Source organism: Neoarius graeffei, chromosome 11 (assembly GCF_027579695.1).
Source record: "Neoarius graeffei isolate fNeoGra1 chromosome 11, fNeoGra1.pri, whole genome shotgun sequence".
In the NCBI taxonomy this organism is placed as follows: Eukaryota; Metazoa; Chordata; class Actinopteri; order Siluriformes; family Ariidae; genus Neoarius; species Neoarius graeffei.
Window position 1 is genome coordinate 48600162 of NC_083579.1, and position 22320 is coordinate 48622481.

The following is a 22320-nucleotide window of genomic DNA, read 5'->3' on the forward strand; positions in this document are numbered from 1 at the left end:
TTGGAAATACATTATTTTATCTCACAGGTGGCACGGTGGTGTAGTGGTTAGCATTGTCACCTCACAGCAAGAAGGTTCTGGGTGCGAGCCATGCGGCTGACAGGGGGTCTTTCTGTGTGGAGTTTGCATGTTCTCCCTGTGTCTGCGTGGGGTTGCTCTGGTTTCCCCCACAGTCCAAAGACTTAGGTTAACTGGCCCATAGGTGTGAATGGTTGGTTGTCTGGGAACCCAACCACTGTTTGGTGCTGGTCCCAAGCCTGGAAAATGGGAGGGTTGTGGCAGGAAGGGCATCCAGTGTAAAACTGTGCTCCAATTAATATGACATACACACATAAATGGGATAAGCTAGAAGAAGATTATCTCACAGAAATCAGGTATATACTGATTTTCATGGTTCTTTTATATCGCCTAGGTAATTCCAAAATACCTCTGCTTTGTAATGATGTACGATAATTAATGTGTTAAATGTTTAAGAACTAGAAGTAGTTTGACCAACAGGCACATAGAGACAAAAAAAGACAAATTTGTATGTAATCTGTTGACTATGCCATTAAATAGTTCCAATGTTATCACTGCGAAAGGAGATAGCTGTGGTAAACATTTGCTATAGTGTGATAGGTAATACTGAAAGAGACAGTAGCTCATAATAATTTCATTTCTTCTTAACAAGCCTTTCATCCATCCATCCATCCATCCATTCATCATCTACACCACTTATCCGTCAGGGTCGTGGGTGAAGCTAAAGCCAGTCCCAGCTGGGTTTGTGCAAGAGGCAGGGTATACTCTGGGCAGGTCGCCAATCTATTGCAGGGCTAACACAGGGACGAACAACCATTCACACTCACATTCACACCTATGTGCAATTTAGAGTAGCCAGTTGACTTAATCCATGTCTTTGGACTGTGGGAGGAAACCAGAGCGTCCAGAGGAAACCCATGCAGGCACAGGGAGAACATGCAAACTCCACACAGAAAGGCCCTAGTCGGCCACGAGGTTTGAACCCAGAACTTAGACAGTGCTAATGGTGAAAGAGCTAATGATAATCTACTTGTATAAAGTATAATTAGCAAAATCTGATTAATATGGTTGCCACAAAGTGTTTATTGTTTCCGTCCTGCAAAATGTCTGTCTGTCATGGACATTCACTCTCTTTTACCTACTACAGAATCATCTCCCGACCAGAAAGCCTTTGATTAGTTTGTAGAGCTACAGGATCCAGTAATACTCCAGTATTTCTGAAGGAAACCGCCTTGGTGGTTTTTGTATACCTTGAGATGTCTGTTATGGATATATTCACAACTTATATGTGTGACAGTTCGTGTAAGTGGGTGGAGCACAGAAGGACGGCAGGACATAACTGAGTTCACAAAAACTCTCTTTATTCAGCTTTTCAGCGTATCTCTATACTCTCTCACACACACTCAGACACACGCACACACATCAGCCGTCTAGTTGGGGAGAGAGCTCCCTCTGCTCTCGCTCTCTCTCCTTAAATAGGGCACGGTCACTGGGAAGACACACAAACACATTAATTAACGACAGGTGTAGTGATTCTGCCACTTACCTTCCCTGACTCCGCCCTCCTGTCACAGACCGGCACTTGACCATGCCCCCGCTGCCACATACCCCCACCGCCCGACTCAGGCCGGGCAGCCGTCTGGCCTGCAGCCGACTCCCCCCCCGACGGGAGAGAAAGTCTGCCACAACCATCTGCGCCCCCGGCCTGTGGATCACCTTGAGATTAAAGGGTTGGCGTGCCAGATACCAACGGGTGATCCGCGCATTGGTATCCTTCATGCGGTGGAGCCACTGGAGGGGTGCGTGGTCCGAACAGAGGGTGAAAGGGTGCCCCAGCAGGTAGTAGTGGAGGGCGAGGACCGCCCACTTGATCGCGAGGCACTCCTTTTCTATCGTGCTGTAGCGCCCCTCGCGTACCGACAGCTTTCTGCTGATGTACAGCACGGGACGATCCTCCACCTCCTGGGACAACACGGCCCCCAGCCCTCTGTCCGACGCATCCGTCTGTAACATAAAAGGGACAGAAAAGTCAGGGGAGTGTAATAGTGGCCCCCCGCACAGTGCAGCCTTTACCTTAGAGAAAGCCCGCTGGCATTGCTCCGTCCACTGGACCGGATCTGGTGCCCCCTTTTTAGTGAGATCAGTCAGCGGGCTGGTGACGTCTGAATAATTAGGTATAAACCTACGATAGTAGCCAGCCAGCCCCAGGAACTGTCTCACCCCCTTTTTGGTCTTGGGCCTCGGGCAGGCTGCAATCGCTGCTGTCTTGTTAATTTGGGGACGCACCTGCCCGTTGCCCAAGTGGAAGCCCAGATACCGTACTTCCACCCGCCCAATCGCACACTTCTGTGGGTTGGCTGTGAGACCCGCTCGCCTCAGCGACTTAAGGACGGCCCTCAGGTGTTGTAAGTGCCGCTGCCAGTCATTACTATAAATAATGATATCGTCGAGGTATGCGGCCGCATAGGTGGCGTGGGGGCGGAGAACCCTGTCCATCAGCCGCTGAAACATAGCGGGCGCCCCAAACAGCCCAAAAGGAAGTGTGACGAATTGGTGTAAGCCGAACGGTGTGGAAAAGGCCGTTTTTTCCCGGGATAATGGAGTCAAGGGGATCTACCAATAACCCTTTGTTAAATCCAGTGTCGAGTAAAAACGAGCCGTGCCTAGCCAATCGAGCAACTCATCAATACAAGGCATTGGGTACGCATCGAATTTAGACACCGCGTTGACTTTTCTATAGTCGACACAGAATCGGACCGACCCGTCGGCCTTGGGTACCAAGACCACCGGGCTGCTCCAGTTACTGTGGGACTCCTCGACGATGCCCATTTCGAGCATGGCCTCGAGTTCTTCCCGAACCACTTTTTTCTTGTGCTCGGGTAACCTGTAAGGGCGGCTACGCACTACCACCCCCGGGGGCGTCTCAATGTGGTGCTCTATGAGGTTGGTGCGGCCAGGCAGGGGCGAGAACATGTCCGAAAACTCGGTCTGCAACTGGGCAACCTCCAGGAGTTGGGTCGGGGAGAGGTGGTCTCCACAGGGGACCGGAGAGGTACGCGATGCCAATGTTCCCTTTTGCACCTCCAGCCCCAGCTCCGCCTTCTCCGGAACCACCGACACCAACACCACGGGGACCTCCTCGTTCCAGAGTTTGAGCAGATTGAGGTGGTAAATCTGTAGCGCCCCACCCCTATCCGTTCGCCTCACCTCATAGTCAACATCCCTGACTCGCCGTGTGACCTCAAAGGGTCCTTGCCACTTGGCGACTAATTTGGAGCTCGATGTGGGCAACAGTACGAGTACTTTCTCTCCCGGTGCGAACTCCCTAAGGCGCGTACCCTTGTCGTATAGGCAGGTCTGTCGTTCTTGGGCCTGCTGCAAATTCTCCTGAGTTAGGTGCGTGAGTGTGTGGAGTTTTGCGTGCAGGTCAATAACATACTGGATTTCGTTTTTACTTGGTGAAGGTCCCTCCTCCCAATTTTCCCGCAGCACATCTAGGATGCCACGTGGCTTACGCCCGTATAACAATTCAAACGGGGAGAACCCCGTGGAGGCTTAGGGGACCTCTCGCACTGCAAAGAGCAAGGGTTCGAGCCATCTGTCCCAATTACGTGCGTCCTCACTTACGAATTTTTTAATTATGTTCTTGAGGGTGCGACTGAACCATTCAACTAAACCGTCTGTTTGTGGGTGATACACTCTGGTGCGGATCGGCTTAATACCCAACAACCCATACAGTTCGTTCAGTGTACGTGACATAAACGAGGTGCCTTGGTCAGTCAGAATCTCTTTCGGGATTCCAACTCGGGAGATAATCCGGAAGAGTGCCTCCGCAATACTGCGTGCTGAGATATTGCGAAGAGGCACTGCTTCTGGGTATCGCGTTGCATAGTCCACTAGAACTAATATAAAGCGGTACCCTCGTGTTGACCGATCTAATGGCCTGACGAGATCCATCCCAATTCTTTCGAACAGGGTCTCGATTAATGGTAGAGGGCGCAAAGGCGCTTTTGGAATGGCCGCTGGGTTTACTAACTGGCATTTGCGGCATGCCGTACACCACCTACGGACAACGCCGTGAATCCCTGGCCAATAGAACCGGGCCATTATTCGGGCTAGTGTTTTATCCTGCCCTAAGTGTCCAGCCATGGGATTAAAGTGAGCCACCTGGAATACCAATTCCCGGCGGCTCTTCAGAATTAAAAGCTGTGTGACTCGCTCTTTAGTTTGAGTGTCCTGCGTCACTCGGTATAATCTATCCTTCATAATCGTGAAGTAGGGGAAGGACGGGGTGGTGTTCGGCGGGAGCGTTTGACCATCGATTACTCTCACTTGGTCAAACGCATGCCGCAGAGTCTCGTCTCGCGACTGCTTTAATGGGAAATCTGCGAGGGATTCCCCAACAGAGAGAGGACGTAGACGGCTCTGTGACAGCTGCTCCCGCCAACGCGACACCGGGACCTCCCCCTGTTAAATGGCAGGACCCACTCTTCACTAAATGTGTCATTAAATCCCGAAATCCCAGCCAATCAGTCCCCAAAATTAAAGAGTGGGTAAGGCAAGGATTAACCGCCACCTTCACTATAAATTTTTCCCCTCGAAAAAAAATGTGGACTGACACTAAAGGGTAGTTGTGAACATCCCCATGCACACACAACACCTTCACCAATTGTGCTCCCCCCAATGCCTCGTCTTGCACCAGGCTTTGGTGAATTGAGGTCTGATTACAGCCAGAATCCACCAACGCCTGATATGTATCCCCTTGGATACTCACTGGTATGCGATACGCTCCAGCCCGATCGAGGGCAGCAACTGGCGCGTCGGGGATCCAAACCACTGCACCCACCTCCATTACCGAGCACTGCTGTTGGAGGTGGCCCGGCTCCCCGCAGCGCCAGCGAACCGGCCCGGGCTTTCTCTCTACACTAGTGCTCTGGGGCTCACTCACCTGAGGGGGGAGAGAGACAGACACAGAAGGGAGACACGGAGCAGGCGTCCCGGAGTTGCTGGCCAAACGCGAACGGCTGGCCGACTTCCTCCAAGTGCAGAGCGCGGAAACGCTAACGCTGTTGCTCTGGGGTACGTCCCACCCGCTGGAAGATGTCCCGGCGAAGGTCCGCGTAGGCCAGCCGGCAGTCGGCGGGGAGCTGTAGCATGGCCAGCTGCGCCTCTCCCGTTAGCAGGGGGAGGAGGCGCGCCGCGTGCTGTTACACCGGCCACCCCAAGGTCTCCGCTACCTGCTCAAAGAGCATGAGGAATGCCTCGGGGTCGTCCTGCGGGCCCATCTTCATGAGGGTGAGGGGGGAAGGGCCCGCGGCGGTGGAGATGGTGGACCCCGCCGACGCGAGGAGGTGCCGGAACGCCCGACGATCTTCCTGTTGCGCCAGCACCAGGGCCTCGAACCGTTGTTTTTGCTCCTTTTGGAGGGTGAGCAGCGCTTGGTGCTGGCTCTGTTGGGCCGTGGTGAGGGCGTGGATCAGGTCGGCGAAGGTGGAAGACTCCATGGGGCTGTTCTCTTCTGTGCTCATTCCTGGGTTTCGGCACCACTGTGACAGTTCATGTAAGTGGGTGGAGCACAGAAGGACGGCAGGACAGAACTGAGTTCACAAAAACTCTCTTTATTCAGCTTTTCAGCGTATCTCTGTACTCTCTCACACACACTCAGACACATGCACACACATCAGCCATCTAGTTGGGGAGAGAGCTCCCTCTGCTCTCGCTCTCTCTCCTTAAATAGGGCGCGGTCACTGGGAAGACACACAAACACATTAATTAACGACAGGTGTAGTGATTCTGCCACTTACCTTCCCTGACTCCGCCCTCCTGTCACAGACCGGGGCTTGACCACGCCCCCGCTGCCACAATATGATTTACACACTGTGTGGCATGCATTATATCAAACCAACAAGTTAAGATCAGGGTATGTGTACACATATTAAGAAGAAGGTTATTTAGAAATGCATAATGTTAATGCAGAGAAATGTTTAACTGTGCAGTGTGCTATAATTCAACCGGAATGGCAAAGACCAGTTTTCTATGTGGATATCATATGAAAAGCACACAAATACTATTCATTTCATTTGATAATATTTGTAGGGGGGCGGCATGGTGGTGTAGTGGTTAGCGCTGTCGCCTCACAGCAAGAAGGTCCGGGTTCGAGCCCCGTGGCTGGTGAGGGCCTTTCTGTGCGGAGTTTGCATGTTCTCCCCATCTCCACGTGGGTTTCCTCCGGGTGCTTCGGTTTCCCCCACAGTCCAAAGACATGCAGGTTAGGTTAACTGGTGACTCTAAATTGACCGTAGGTGTGAATGTGAGTGCGAATGGTTGTCTGTGTCTATGTGTCAGCCCTGTGATGACCTGGCGACTTCTCCAGGGTGTACCCTAGGGTGCATCAGTTGCCCCCTAAAAATGAAAAGTTCCTCCGATCATAATGCATTTTTGTTTTTATGTTCCTTTTGGTAAGAAAACACACTGGGTGAAATATTTTGACAAAATTCAAAAGTTTAATGATGGCACCAGGAGCTCAAAATTATGGAAAAAGCTGCTATTTTATGACTTTTATGACAAAATTTCGATCACTTTTCATGAAACATTATGGCACCTTATAGAGTATACCAAATATCTTAGATACACATTTTTAGTACATATTCTAAATATATTATCAAGCACAGTTTGAGTTTTAGCTGTTCTTTGAATCATTGTTCAACTACTTTTAAACAATACAAATGTATTATGAATCACATTAATGCTTCTCAATCCCTTGCAAAGGTTCTTAACATGATCTCTGGCTCACAAGAAATCAATAAATGGAGTCCAACATTGTGATTCAAACCTTATGTGAAAACATAAAATAAGCGTTTTTTGGCAAAAAATGAACCTCATGGTGCCACCATTAGACTTTTGAATATGGTCAAAAAATTTTACAGGATGTCTTTATTGGTGAAAAGGAACACCCAAACAAAAATGCATCAGATTTTATGAACGTGAGGGCAACTGATGCACCCTAGTGTACCCCGCCTTTCGCCCGTAGTCAGCTGGGATAGGCTCCAGCTTGCCTGCGACCCTGTAGAACAGGATAAAGCGGCTAGAGATAATGAGATGAGATGAGATGAATATTTGTAGGTAGGAGGTGGCATGACAGCATGACCACCTCATAGTCCGGGGTCAACGGATGGATTCAGAACTCGGGCTCCTCTCCATGTGGAGTCTCCGTGCATGGTCTCCTCATACGGTATCTCTGTTGGTTTCTTCAGATTAGTTGGATTAGTTATACTAAATAAACCATAGATGAATGTGTATGTGTGTGCATGGTGCAATGTGAGGGACTAGATCCACCATGACCAGGAAGATGAATATTTGGAGATGGTGTTCATATTTAAACAGGTTTCCCATTCATATATGGTAATATAGTATTAATTATGTACAACTGAAGGTTCACACGGTTTATTAGGTATCCCCTAAAAATGCCAACTTTCACCAGTTTTTATTCCTGCATCTCACAGATTTTTTTCCCCTCCTTCACTGTTATAAATCCGCCCTGCATTGCGCATGCGCGCATCTTTATTTTATTACGTCAGTAAAGTGACAGGCTCGGAGTTGTTTTTTAGTTGGGACACAAAAATGTCGCGGAGGAAACTTGGCAGATCCAAACGGAAATGGAAAAACAAAAAGGAGGACAAGTCGAAGATCATCAGGTCCGTTGAGGGAGAGTCTGGAGGAGTGAAGTGTGAGGAAACTTCCTCAGAGCCGCAGAAACACAAGAGCGTGAAGTCCACTGGGTCCAAAAAAGAGAAATCATCCAGACAAGTGCACTTCAGCGTCCTGCCGGACAAATACGAGCCTCTGGAGGAGGACACAGCCTCGGATACAGCCTCGGAAGAAAACCACAGGGAAAAACAGGAGAAATATAAGCGGCTCAGGAAAGTATGTGTCGGTTTGTTAGAGTCTGGATGTGCAGTATTTACTTTTTAAATAGTATTTTATTGCAACTCTTCAGGCTATTTGGTCTTAAGGTCATGTGAAGGAACTGTTTACTCTAGTTGGGAAATGAGAGAGAGAGAGAAAAAAGGCCAGGACACAATTTTATCACAACATGTCAGTGGTCAGATATACAGTGCATCTCAAAAAATTAGAATACCATGAAAAAGTTCCTTTTTTTTCATAATTTTAATTCAAAAAGGTAAACTTTCATACACTACCGTTCAAAAGTTTGGGGTCGCTTTGAAATTTCCTTATTTTTGAAAGAAAAGCACTGTTCTTTTCAATGAAGATCACTTTAAACTAATCAGAAATCCACTCTATACATTGCTAATGTGGTAAATGACTATTCTAGCTGCAAATGTCTGGTTTTTGGTGCAATATCTCCATAGGTGTATAGAGGCCCATTTCCAGCAACTCTCACTCCAGTGTTCTAATGGTACAATGTGTTTGCTCATTGCCTCAGAAGGCTAATGGATGATTAGAAAACCCTTGTACAATCATGTTAGCACAGCTGAAAACAGTTGAGCTCTTTAGAGAAGCTATAAAACTGACCTTCCTTTGAGCAGATTGAGTTTCTGGAGCATCACATTTGTGGGGTCGATTAAATGCTCAAAATGGCCAGAAAAATGTCTTGACTATATTTTCTATTCATTTTACAACTTATGGTGGTAAATAAAAGTGTGACTTTTCATGGAAAACACAAAATTGTCTGGGTGACCCCAAACTTTTGAACGGTAGTGTATATTCTATGTTCATTACATGTAAAGTGAAATATTTAAAGCCTTTTTTGTTTTATTTTTGATGATTATGGCTTATAGCTCATGAAAATCAGAAATCCAGTATCTCAAATTATTAGAATATTCCCTAAGATCCATCAAAAAAATGATTTACAATATAGAAATGTCCAACTTCTGAAAAGTATATTCATTTATACACTCAATACTTGGTTGGGGCTCCTTTACCATGAATTACTGCATCAATGCGGTGTGGCATGGAGGTGATCAGTCTGTGGCACTGCTGAGGTGTTATTGAAGCCCAGGTTGCTTTGATAGTGGCCTTCAGTGTATCTGTATTTTTGGGTCGGGTGTTTCTCATCTTCCTCTTGACAATACCCCATAGATTCTCTATGGGGTTCAGGTCAGGCAAGTTGGCTGGCCAATCAAACACAGTAATATCATGGTCAGCAAACCATTTGGCCGTAGTTTTGGCACTGTGGGTAGGTGCCAAGTCCTGCTGGAAAAGGAAATCAGCATCTCCAAAAAGCTCGTCAGCAAATGGAAGCATGAAGTGCTCGAAAATCTCCTGGTAGATGGCGGTGTTGACTTTGGACTTGATAAAATACAGTGGGCCAACACCAGCAGATGACATGGCACCCCAAATCATCACAGACTGTGGAAACTTCACACTGGGCTTCAAACACCTTGGATTCTGTGCCTCTCCACTCTTCCTCCAGACTCTAGAACCGTGATTTCCAAATTAAATGCAAAATGTACTTTCATCTGAAAAGAGGACTTTGGACCACTGAGCAACAGTCCATTTCTTTCTCTCCTTAGCCCAGATAAGACACTTCTGACATTGTCTCTGGCTCAGGAGTAGCTTGATATTAGGAATGCAAAAGTTGTATCCCCTTTCTTGAAGACATCTGTTTGTGATGGGTCTTGATACACTGACGCCAGCCCCAGTCCACTCCTTGTGAAACTCTCCCAAGTTCTTGAATCAACTTTTCTTGACAATCCTCTCAAGACTGCGGCCATCCCTGTTGCTTTTGCACCTTTTCCAGCCACCCTTTTCAGCAATGACCTTTTGTGGCTTACCCTCCTTGTGGAGGGCATCAGTGATCATCTTCTGGACAACAGTCAAGTCAGCAGTCTTCCCCATGATTGTGGTTGTGTGTACTGAACTAGACCGAGAGATACACTGTGTTCATACTGTTTTACTCAAACTCGAAATGAAATATTTTAATATTTTGAGATTTTTTTTTTGTACTGTATGCCATACTGATTAAAATAGAAAAAATGCTTGAAACATTTTAGTTTGTGTAATGAGTCTATAATGTATAACATTTTTCACTTTCTTAAATAACTGATGGAAAATATTGAACTTTTTCAAAATATTCTAATTTTTTGAGATGCACTAGTATATCATCTCATTATCTCTAGCCGCTTTATCCTGTTCTACAGGGTCGCAGGCAAGTTGGAGCCTATCCCAGCTGACTATGGGCGAGAGGCGGGGTACACCCTGGACAAGTCACCAGGTCATCACAGGGCTGACATAGACACAGACGACCATTTACACTCACATTCACGGTCAATTTAGAGTCACCAGTTAACCTAACCTGCATGTCTTTGGACTGTGGGGGAAACCGGAGCACCCAGAGGAAACCCATGGGGAGAACATGCAAACTCCGCACAGAAAGGCTCTCGCCGGTCACGGGGCTTGAACCCGGACCTTCTTGCTGTGAGGCAACAGTGCTAACCACTACACCACCGTGCCGCCCTGGTGCAGTTGTGTAATCAGGAAATTCATTATCATTTTGGCAAAGTCTATTTTGTGCAATTGTGTCATCTCATCTCATTATCTCTAGCAGCTTTTATCCTATTCTACAGGGTCGCAGGCAAGCTGGAGCCTATCCCAGCTGACTACGGGCGAAAGGCGGGGTACACCCTGGACAAGTCGCCAGGTCATCACAGGGCTGACACATAGACACACACAACCATTCACATTCACACCTACGGTCAATTTAGAGCTACCAATTAGCCTAACCTGCATGTCTTTGGACTGTGGGGGAAACCGGAGCACCCGGAGGAAACGGGGAGAGCATGCAAACTCTACACAGAAAGGCCCTCGCTGGTCACGGGGCTCGAACCCGGACCTTCTTGCTGTGAGGCAACAGCGCTAACCACTACACCACCGTGTCGCTATATGAAAGTCACATGAGTTACATGTCGGTCCTGGGATTGAGATGATGACCTCTTATGCTCCTCGGACCTCCCTGATCCATCCTGGTGTCCTGTGTCTGGTTGGAGTCTCATTGCATCGCTCCTGTGGATCAGGGTGGCCCCATGTGGACAGTAGGGGATCGTGCCTGGAGGACGCTCTAGACTCTTGCAGTGGTGCTTTTGTGGCTGGGGACTGCGGTTGACTAGCTGACTTTGGGACTGCGGTTGTCATGAACGGTTTTGCACTCAGGTTTCTGTCAGTGGGGGATTTATAGCATCAACGAAGCTGACTTTATGTTAGGACTGTTAATGTTATAGTCATGTTGTCTGTTGTTGCCCGGATGGGGATGAGTTCCCTTTTGAGTCTGGTTCCTCTCGAGGTTTCTTCCTCATGTCGTCTGAGGGAGTTTTTCCTTGCCACCGTCGCCACAGGCTTGCTCATTGGAGATAAAATTAGCTCATATTGTAAGTCGTTCAAAATCTGTAAAGCTGCTTTGCGACAGTGCTTATTGTTAAAAGCGCTATACAAATAAACTTGATATATATCAGGATCAGTTTTATTGGCCAAGTATACTTACTTACACAAGGAATTTAACTTTGGTAGGTGTTAACTCTCTATACACTTAAGTGTGTTTTTTATATATATATATATATATATATATATATATATATATATATATATATATATATATATATATATATATATGTGTGTGTGTATATATATATATATGTGTGTATGTATGTGTGTGTGTATATGTCCGTCTCAGAAACTGGTCTCTCGTTTGGGACATTATGGTCAAAAAATAAATTTTCTAATTTTACTTTTATTTTGCATTTACCTAACACTCAATGTTTCTTTTGTCATGTTTAATAAGAAGAAAGATAGCATCTTGCTTTATCTGGCCTCCACTGTGGAAATTGTTTTTGATTGCAATTCAAATGCTTTTGTAAAATTGATTTACATATAAAATAACTAGGGCGGCATGGTGGTGTAGTGGTTAGCGCTGTAGCCTCACGGCAAGAAGGTCCGGGTTCGAGCCCCGTGGCCGGCGAGAGCCTTTCTGTGCAGAGTTTGCATGTTCTCCCCGTGTCCGCGTGGGTTTCCTCCGGGTGCTCCGGTTTCCCCCACAGTCCAAAGACATGCAGGTTAGGTTAACTGGTGACTCTAAATTGACCGTAGGTGTGAGTGTGAATGGTTGTCTGTGTCTATGTGTCAGCCCTGTGATGACCTGGCGACTTGTCCAGGGTGTACCCCGCCTTTCGCCCGTAGTCAGCTGGGATAGGCTCCAGCTTGCCTGCGACCCTGTAGAAGGATAAAGCGGCTACAGATAATGAGATGAGATGAAGAATTAAAGCCCCTCCTTCACACATGAGTGAAAATATTGAATAAATTTCCTGTTTTTGATTGCTTGGGTTAAAAATGCCAGGTTATGATGACTGAATTGATTATTCACTTAAATATGAATAATATGATACATTTTGGGTATTTGATATGGCGAAATGGGACACAATGGAAAAATCAAGAACACACCGGAAGGATGAGAAGAACGGCGGTGGTAAAAGAATAGTGACTATACCGGCTGAAGGTCGCACAGGTCTCTGCTGCGGCGCGCGAGCAATGGGACATCACTACCTCACCGGATGGCGCGCAAGGCGGGGGCGGGGCAAAATGACTGGCCGTAGATTCTGTCAAAAGTTTGATCTAAATTGACCATAAAATATTGGCCAGAAATACACAAACACTACAAAATATGAAAGATGAAAAAGAAACATTCTATTGCCTTATACTGCAAGACTAAAACAAAATAAAACTATTAAAACTCACCTTTTCAGTGATAACGTCCGAACAGATCACTCACGTAACAGACCGCAAATGGAAGCACGATCAACTTCTAACTGTTGGAGTGGAAAATTTCTTTTCTACACACGCGAATTGTTAATGTGTGTCCTTCCCCACACACACATAACACGATACGATAAAAAATAGACCACAACTCATAGCTCAGAAATTCATACAAGACCAGCTACCATTGTAACATATTCTGTAAGAAACATATTCTATACCTAACTTTCAGCTTTTATTTTAAAAAACAAAATCGCAGATTTATAACTAAATTTTTATATGGCGTAGTGATTTTAAGTTACTACTTTTGGTGAGGTAGTGACCTTGACCCTGAGGCTTTCCGTGTAGATCAAAACACACGATCATATTGGTTTTGGGTCTGCGGAAAATGGAGTTACAACGGTGATCAAACATTTTGCATGATGTTTTATTACGGTTATGATTATTCTGTGAGCGCACCAATCCTTAGGTGTATAAAGTTGCAACTTAAAATACAATTAGTGATAACTGTAGACTTTTCAGTGGACTACAACCTTTTTAATGGAATGCAATGTCAACCATTTATCATGTCCCAGATCAAGCCGCCATTTTTCCACAAATTTGCAGGATTTTTGCCAAATTCTGAATATTCACATCAAAGATTTAGTTTTATCTGTATTATTTCTTTCATCATTTTATTTCAAATTAAAACCAACATCACCGTTCAATGGGGTACCCCCACAGTACCCAGTTTCTGAGACAGACATATATATACACACACACTGTGTGTGTATTTTATATATAATATATATATATCACACACACACACACACACACACACACAGAGGTGCTGGTCATATAATTAGAATATCATGAAAAAGTTGATTTATTTCAGTAATTCCATTCAAAAAGTGAAACTTGTATATTATATTCATTCATTACACACAGACTGATACATTTCAAATGTTTATTTCTTTTAATTTTGATGATTATAACTGACAACTAATGAAAATCCCAAATTCAGTATCTCAGGAAATTAGAATATTACTTAAGACCAATACAAAAGGATTTTTAGAAATGTTTGCCAACTGAAAAGTATGAGCATGTACAGCACTCAATACTTAGTTGGGGCTCCTTTTGCCTGAATTACTGCAGCAATGCGGCGTGGCATGGAGTCGATCAGTCTGTGGCACTGCTCAGGTGTTATGAGAGCCCAGGTTGCTCTGATAGTGACCTTCAGCTCTTCTGCATTGTTGGGTCTGGCGTATCGCATCTTCCTCTTCACAACACCCCATAGATTTTCTATGGGGTTAAGGTCAGGCGAGTTTGCTGGCCAATTAAGAACAGGGATACCATGGTCCTTAAACCAGGTACTGGTAGCTTTGGCACTGTGTGCAGGTGCCAAGTCCTGTTGGAAAATGAAATCTGCATCTCCATAAAGTTGGTCAGCAGCAAGAAGCATGAAGTGCTCTAAAACTTCCTGGTAGACGGCTGCGTTGACCTTGGACCTCAGAAAACACAGTGGACCAACACCAGCAGAGGACATGGCACCCCAAACCATCACTGACTGTGGAAACTTTACACTGGACCTCAAACAATGTGGATTCTGTGCCTCTCCTCTCTTCCTCCAGACTCTGGGACCTTGATTTCCAAAGGAAATGCAAAATTTACTTTCATCAGAGAACATGAGTTTGGACCACTCAGCAGCAGTCCAGTCCTTTTTGTCTTTAGCCCAGGCGAGACGCTTCTGACGCTGTCTCTTGTTCAAGAGTGGCTTGACACAAGGAATGCGACAGCTGAAACCCATGTCTTGCGTACATCTGTGCGTGGTGGTTCTTGAAGCACTGACTCCAGCTGCAGTCCACTCTTTGTGAATCTCCCCCACGTTTTTGAATGGGTTTTGTTTAACAATCCTCTCCAGGGTGCGCTTATCCCTATTGCTTGGACACTTTTTTTCTACCACATCTTTTCCTTCCCTTCGCCTCTCTATTAATGTGCTTGGACACAGAGCTCTGTGAACAGCCAGCCTCTTTAGCAATGACCTTTTGTGTCTTGCCCTCCTTGTGCAAGGTGTCAGTGGTCGTCTTTTGGACAACTGTAAGTCAGCAGTCTTCCCCATGATTGTGTCGCCTACAGAACGAGACTGAGAGACCGTTTAAAGACCTTTGCAGGTGTTTTGAGTTAATTAGCTGATTAGAGTGTGACATCAGGTGTCTTCAATATTGAACCTTTTCACAATATTCTAATTTCCTGAGATACTGAATTTGGGATTTTCATTAGTTGTCAGTTATAATCATCAAAATTAAAAGAAATAAACATTTGAAATATATCAGTCTGTGTGTAATGAATGAATATAATATACAAGTTTCACTTTTTGAATGGAAATACTGAAATAAATCAACTTTCATGATATTCTAATTATATGACCAGCACGTGTGTGTGTGTGTGTGTGTGTGTGTATATATATATATGTATATATATATATATATATATATATATATATATATATATATATATATATATATATATAAAATGTGTGTGTATGTGCGCGAGTGCATCTCAGAAAATTAGAATATTTTGAAAATTCAATATTTTCCATCAGTTATTTAAGAAGGTGAAAATGTTACATATTATAGACTCATTACACATAAACTAAAATGTTTCAAGCATTTTTCTATTTTAATTTTAATCAGTATGGCATACAGTACAAAAACATAAAAAAAATCTCAAAATATTAGAATATTTCATTTCGAGTTTGAGTAAAACAGTATGAACACAGTGTATCTCTCGGTCTAGTTCAGTACACACAACCACAATCATGGGGAAGACTGCTGACTTGACTGTTGTCCAGAAGATGATCACTGATGCCCTCCACAAGGAGGGTAAGCCACAAAAGATCATTGCTGAAAAGGGTGGCTGGAAAAGGTGCACAAGCAACAGGGATGGCTGCAGTCTTGAGAGGATTGTCAAGAAAAGTTGATTCAAGAACTTGGGAGAGCTTCACAAGGAGTGGACTGAGGCTGGTGTCGGTGTATCAAAACCCATCATGAACAGACGTCTTCAAGAAAGGGGATACAACTTTCGCATTCCTGATATCAAGCTACTCCTGAACCAGAGACAATGTCAGAAGTGTCTTATCTGGGCTGAGGAGAGAAAGAAATGGACTGTTGCTCAGTGGTCCAAAGTTCTCTTTTCAGATGAAAGTACATTTTGCATTTGATTTGGAAATCACAGTTCTAGAGTCTGGAGGAAGAGTGGAGAGGCACAGAATCCAAGGTGTTTGAAGCCCAGTATGAAGTTTCCACAGTCTGTGATGATTTGGGGTGCCATGTCATCTGCTGGTGTTGGTCCACTGTATTTTATCAAGTCCAAAGTCAACACCGCCATCTACCAGGAGATTTTAGAGCACTTCATGCTTCCATCTGCTGACGAGCTTTTTGGAGATGCTGATTTCCTTTTCCAGCAGGACTTGGCACCTACCCACAGTGCCAAAACTACTACCAAATGGTTTGCTGACCATGATATTACTGTGTTTGATTGGCCAGCCAACTTACCTGACCTGAACCCCATAGAGAATCTATGGGGTATTGTCAAGAGGAAGATGAGAAACACCTGACCCAAAAATACAGATATGCTGAAGGCCACTATCAAAGCAACCTGGGCTTCAATAACACCTCAGCAGTGCCACAGGCTGATCACCTCCATGCCACACCGCATTGATACAGTAATTCATGGTAAAGGAGCACCAACCAAGTATGGAGTGTATAAATGAATATACTTTCAGAAGTTGGACATTTCTGTATTGTAAATCCTTTTTTTGATTGATCTTGGGGAATATTCTAATAATTTGAGATACTGGATTTCTGATTTTCATGAGCTATAAGCCATAATCATCAAAATTAAAACAAAAAAGGCTTTAAATATTTCATTTTACATGTAATGAATATAGAATACATCAAAGTTTACCTTTTTGAATTAAATTATGAAAAAAAAGGAACTTTTTCATGGTATTCTAATTTTTTGAGGTGTGTGTGTGTGTGTGTGTGTATGTATATATAAATAAAATACACACACACACACCGTATGTGTGTAGGTAGGTCATCGTCGACTTACGACTGTGTTTGGTTATGACTGACCGGTCATAAACTGATCTGGTCGTAAGTCGGCCTATGTTAAATGAACGCAAGTATATTGTGATGTGTAATGATACTGTAATCATCTTAAAGTCTTATTTTATCAACATTTTCTTATTTCATTACCTTGGCTCATTATTTGGTTTAAGTCAAACACTGCATACTACACTGTGTACAGTACAATTCGTTTAATATGTGCAAAACAAAAAATATGAAATACAGGTGTGAAAAATAGAAAACCTTTTAGTTTGAAACATAGCAAAATACAAAACTTAGTGTTCGCTGGCATCACTGGTGCTTGGCTGTGGGTCGTCTACGTCATCATCAGTTGTTGCAGTGTTCGGGCTGGCGGGAGCATTTGCTTGTTTCATAAACCAGGAGCTGGGGCGGAAAATGTTGTACGCGGCGAGAGGCTGGATGCTGGGCGGGGCCAGGAGCTGGGGCGGAAACTGTCGTACGCTCAGCTGGGAAACACTTGCCAGTCATAACCAGACGGTCGTAAAGTCGATCAGTCGTAAGTTGCATAGGTCGTAAGTTGACGACTACGTGTGTGTGTGTGTGTGTGTGTGTGTGTGTGTGTGTGTGTGTGTGTGGCTAGCTAGTAAAATAACTAATAGGTAAACTTCATTTTCTCCCCTTAATCACACCACCACCCATATGACTTGAGCAGGGGCGAATCCAGGAAAATGGGAAGTGTGGGGCATCAACCCAGTAAGGCCAGGGGTCTGGAGGCTGCCAGAGGGCCCCGGAAGCTCTGCAGTTTTTAAATGCCCGGAGATGCATTGTGAGCTGTCAGAGACATGTTGTAAATGAAATCTCTTAAATAAAATGACCATATCAAAAATATGTTTCAAAAGTAGGAACTTTCAGAACCATTTTATTAGTCACTGAAAATGATACTGTCAAAGTTGCAGGTATATGCGTAGAACATAATTACAACTGATACATGGTAATATTGATAAAAGTTGCATTGTCATATAATGCGTTGCCATATGAGACACGAGAGTGTAATGCACTGACCACAAAACACCTTATCAATAAATTATTACTATTTTAGCAACTGTAATCTGAGCTCCTGCTGTGTCGTGAAAATCATCGTGAGGCTCACCCCCAAAACGGCACGTGTTCTATGTACATACACAGGGTATAGACCCTTTTCAGTCACGTGACCTTCGTAAACGCGACCGCCATTTTGGACATGTAGTGGACTTCGGCTCGAATCAGTTTGAATGCGAGGAAGGCGAAAAACATAAAAGAAAAAGGAGCGAGATGCAGAAAACACCTTCACTATCCAGCGACGTAGGGCATTTACAGGGCGAGCAGAGGGAGAGGTATTTGCAAAAATTGAGGTTAGCAGGCTTAGAGAATGATGTTTACCTGCTTCCACCAGGATTGTTCACTGACGTACGGAAGTACACGAAGCCCTCGTCTTTACCTGACTTCGGCCCACATGATCTGTATACCTTTGTCGTTAAAAACCCATCGCCATACACAGGTATTGATCTGAAAGCGTATAAGAGTTTGGATGCCTACAAATATTTTGTGTCAGGCTGGGTAACATGCCTACATCAGCGGGTCGTCCCTGGAGCCGGTGGTCGCCATCTTATTACAGCTAAGGTTTGTTCACATTTTCATTTACTTTCGGTCCTCAGGATAAACAAAATGTTATTAAATGTCATTGAAATAACTTCTTAGTCTGTTGAGACATGGCCCGTTATAAATTTGCTGTTACCAGGCAATGACCAAGAACTGTATTATTAGGGTCTGTGTTGTAGCAGTGTACTAGCAGCTAGCTGTTAGCACTAGCTAATGTCAACAACATAGTAGCTAGTATGTTACTGTAGCAATGTTTACGTTCAGTCATTTGGATGACTGTTAAAACCTTTCAGTCTCAAGTTTTTCCTTTACTGTATTTACTAGTTTACTGTAATTATGATCCGGCAGCTATTTACACCGGATCCAGTGTAAATAGCTGCCGGAGCCAACGTCCGAGGTTCCGGAGCACGCTCTGGCTTGCTCCCCCTCAAATTAAGCCCTGTACAGGTAAATAGCTGCCGGAGCCAACGTTTGAGGTTCCGGAGCGCGCTCCGGCTTGCTCCCCCTCAAATTAAGCCCTGCACAGGTAAATAGCTGCCGGAGCCAACGTCTGAGGTTCCGGAGCGCGCTCCGGAACCTCGGACGTTGGCTCCGGCAGCTATTTACACTGGATCCGGTGTAAATAGCTTCCGGATCATAATTACAGTAAACTAGTAAATACAGTAAAGGAAAAACTTGAGACTGAAAGGTTTTAACAGTCATCCAAATGACTGAACGTAAACATTGCTACAGTAACATACTAGCTACTATGTTGTTGACATTAGCTAGTCAACAATAGCTACTACAGAAGAACAGAGGTTACAATGGGTTATTTTAGCCTATTTGTTTACACACTCGCCGCCACAGAATGTTAACAGCAATGTAATGCCTTTTCTGGTTAATTTTATTCGTCTTACCTCCAACAAAGTGGTCACTACACAAGCGTTGGTATGCCTAGGGCTGCCAATCTTTCCTGTTAATGGCCGCTATCTATCTTCTCTGTCGGGATCCGATAAAATGATAAACCTTGCCTTGTTTGTTGATGGTTACTACATCCAGGTGCACAACAATATAGTGGCATGATGGAAGTCTTGCTGAAAGTAAAAACTTTCTTTGCTGCCGTTCCTCAATGTTGGCTGTGGTAAACTACTGGTAGTACATGTCCAAAATGGCGGCCGCGTTTGTCGTGACGTCACGTGAAAAGGGTCTATAGTAAGTACATGGATACCCTATTAATGAATACGAGCAGTAGCCGGACAGCCGACCTGTGTGTGTACGCAGTAAGCCTGCTGCAGCATCTTATCATTTTGGCTTGTGAACATGCATGTTAACGATACCATAAACATAAAAGAATGGTGCACACCCTTTACGTGTAGTCTACAGTGCAGTCTGGGAATGCAGTATGTTATGTTGATGTACGGAGTTCCCACGCCCTGTTAAAATCCAACATTACTCACCCAGCTTGCTTTTCACTACATTCGTGTCACAAGCGGAAAAAACCTAAGCTCTGGTTTCTTCTCACAGTCCAAAGACAATTGGATCAAGTCAGCTAACTACTTTAAATTGGCCATAGTTTTGAATGGGAGTATGAATGGCACTACAGTTGTAGGGGAATGGATGGGTACATATGGTACAACTTGAATATTCTTATACTCCTTGAGTGAAAGTCTAGAAATCCTTCTAAGCCTTTTTTTTACACACTGGGTACATACACATCTAGTACTTCCGTTGCAGAATTATTAAATGAGCTTTGTCATCTTTTGCAGGAATTATCCTATTTTATTTACACCCCCCCCCTCTCTCTCTCTCTCTCTCTCTCTCTCTCTCAGAACTTTGGAAAAGCTCTTCGCTACACCTGGAAGTGTCTGGTTGTTGGACTGCAGAATTTCAGCACGTCATACTCCGGGCCGTTAGGTGCAGCCACCACACTGGTGCCTGAGATCCAGAGGATAAGGCCTAGAGCATGATGAGATTAAAAATCTTGGATCGTGAGCCAACCCCCTCAAAATATTTTATATTTTAAGGTTTGATGCTTGAATGCCAGAATGTAAGGTATTTCTCGATCTCTTTTGATATAATTGATTCTTCAATACAGTAGTCCTGATGTCTTGGCTGTCACTCAAGTGTTCTGAATTGCTCTTTATCTTAGACACCTGTAAGTCTGATTGAGCAATAAATGGTGTCATGCATGAAGTAACCTGACTATGTAAACTGGATTAGATTCTCATTCTCTTAAAAAAGGTGCAGCACTCATCCTTTTTTCCCCCCTACAAACACTTTAATGTACAGTTGAAACTAATAAGAAGGGGCTTTTGTATTTTTTATTTTTCCAGTGGCTTATTCCCACGAAAATCGTAAAGTACTTGTGAATTTATTTGGACTGGTGGTTCTTTGTAGAGAAAGAAAAAAGGGGTGGACATGAGCCAGACTTTTTCCACAAGTGATATCTCATGAGCGAGCCATCCTACAAGGATTCAGGCTTGGTAGATTTTTCTTTGATCATGATCTAAGCAGTCTAAAGACAGAAAATCATGACGAGTCAAGCAGATGATTTAACCTAGTGCCAGTGACCTAATCTGTACATGTGGGTCCATCTGTTAATCATCTCAAATCAATAATAGATGATAGTATGATGATAGAAGTCTGCTGTAATTTAATTGGGAATAACTAGAGGGATGGTGTGTAGTAACTCCTCCTTTTTTTGTAAAGAAATACTAAAGTTGCCATAAAGTTTATAATGATAAAAAGACTAAATAATTTTGGGGCAATTGAGTATGCAGACTGGTCAGACCTGGATTTTTTAAAAAGCTTTGTACTTTTTTAAGAAATGAAAATCCCAGTGGAAAATTTAATGTGAAGGTTGTGTTAAATGTTTTAATATATAATTACTGATTTACAGGAAAAATGGGTGGAACTGTTGTGGGTTTTTTTTTCCCCCCCATTTGCATATTTGTATTTTCTGAATTCTGTAAGAAAAATAATGGTCTTAAAAACTAATTTTGGAAGATTTTAAAAGAGGCAAAGATTTCCCTTGAAATCACTGATTGAATACTTGTCAATACTATGAAACAGAGTGGGGAGTGTATTAATTGTAATTGATCTGCAGCAGCACAAATACATGCTTTCTTTGTAGACAATCACTTAAATACTGTAATTACATAGTTACAGGAAAAATTTTGTTGGGGACCTGAAGTTGCTGTGTATTTAACAAGCTCGTGTTTAAAAAGGTAGTTTTTAAACATTGCTATCCAACGTATAATTTTTATAGCTTTTTAAAAAAATATATACTTTCAGGCCTTTTTTATATTGAGGTATATTTTTTGTTGTGTTTACTCATTTCAATTCAAAATGTAGCATTTCCTCTTGTAAGGTCATACAGTGTAATGTTTTAAAGTATGGCTGTTCTAATTGATAGCATAAAAAAAAAACCCTCAAAGCTGGCTGTAAGTCACTTTTAATTAAATTGTACAAAGTATAGTGACAGTTTGTGCAATTCTGTATTTATGGTGTTATTTATTCACCATTGTGTGGCAGTATTGGATCAGGAATGATGTAGAAAATAGACGCACGTTTTCTGTTTCAAAATATGAATTGTTTTTGTGATTGTAGTATCTGAAATGTCATTCCACTTACAGGTAGCTTATATGGCAATGAAATTAAATGTACTGGAATGTCTCACAGTATTGATGAAGTAACCACAAGGTGACGGTCGTGTCTTACAATGTCTGTTCCATTTCAATACAGTCCAATATTGGTGGCATTTGTTGTCCATTTTAAAGATGGCAGTAAAATTGTCATGCTTTAAATAAACCACAAGTGAGAGTGACTGGTTTCTTCCTGTAGTCTTGCTTCA

The 22320-nt window shown here is 43.7% G+C and overlaps 1 protein-coding gene across 1 annotated transcript; it reads left to right on the top strand.

Annotated features, from left to right (window-relative positions):
• The first annotated feature begins 7634 nt into the window (after positions 1–7634).
• Positions 7635–21773, top strand: c11h1orf115 (chromosome 11 C1orf115 homolog). The gene is made up of 2 exons (XM_060933033.1): positions 7635–7941; positions 20297–21773. Exons 1-2 carry the CDS (start codon positions 7639–7641, stop codon positions 20432–20434), a joined length of 441 nt encoding a protein of 146 aa, XP_060789016.1. The 5' UTR covers positions 7635–7638; the 3' UTR covers positions 20435–21773.
• Positions 21774–22320: the final 547 nt, after the last annotated feature.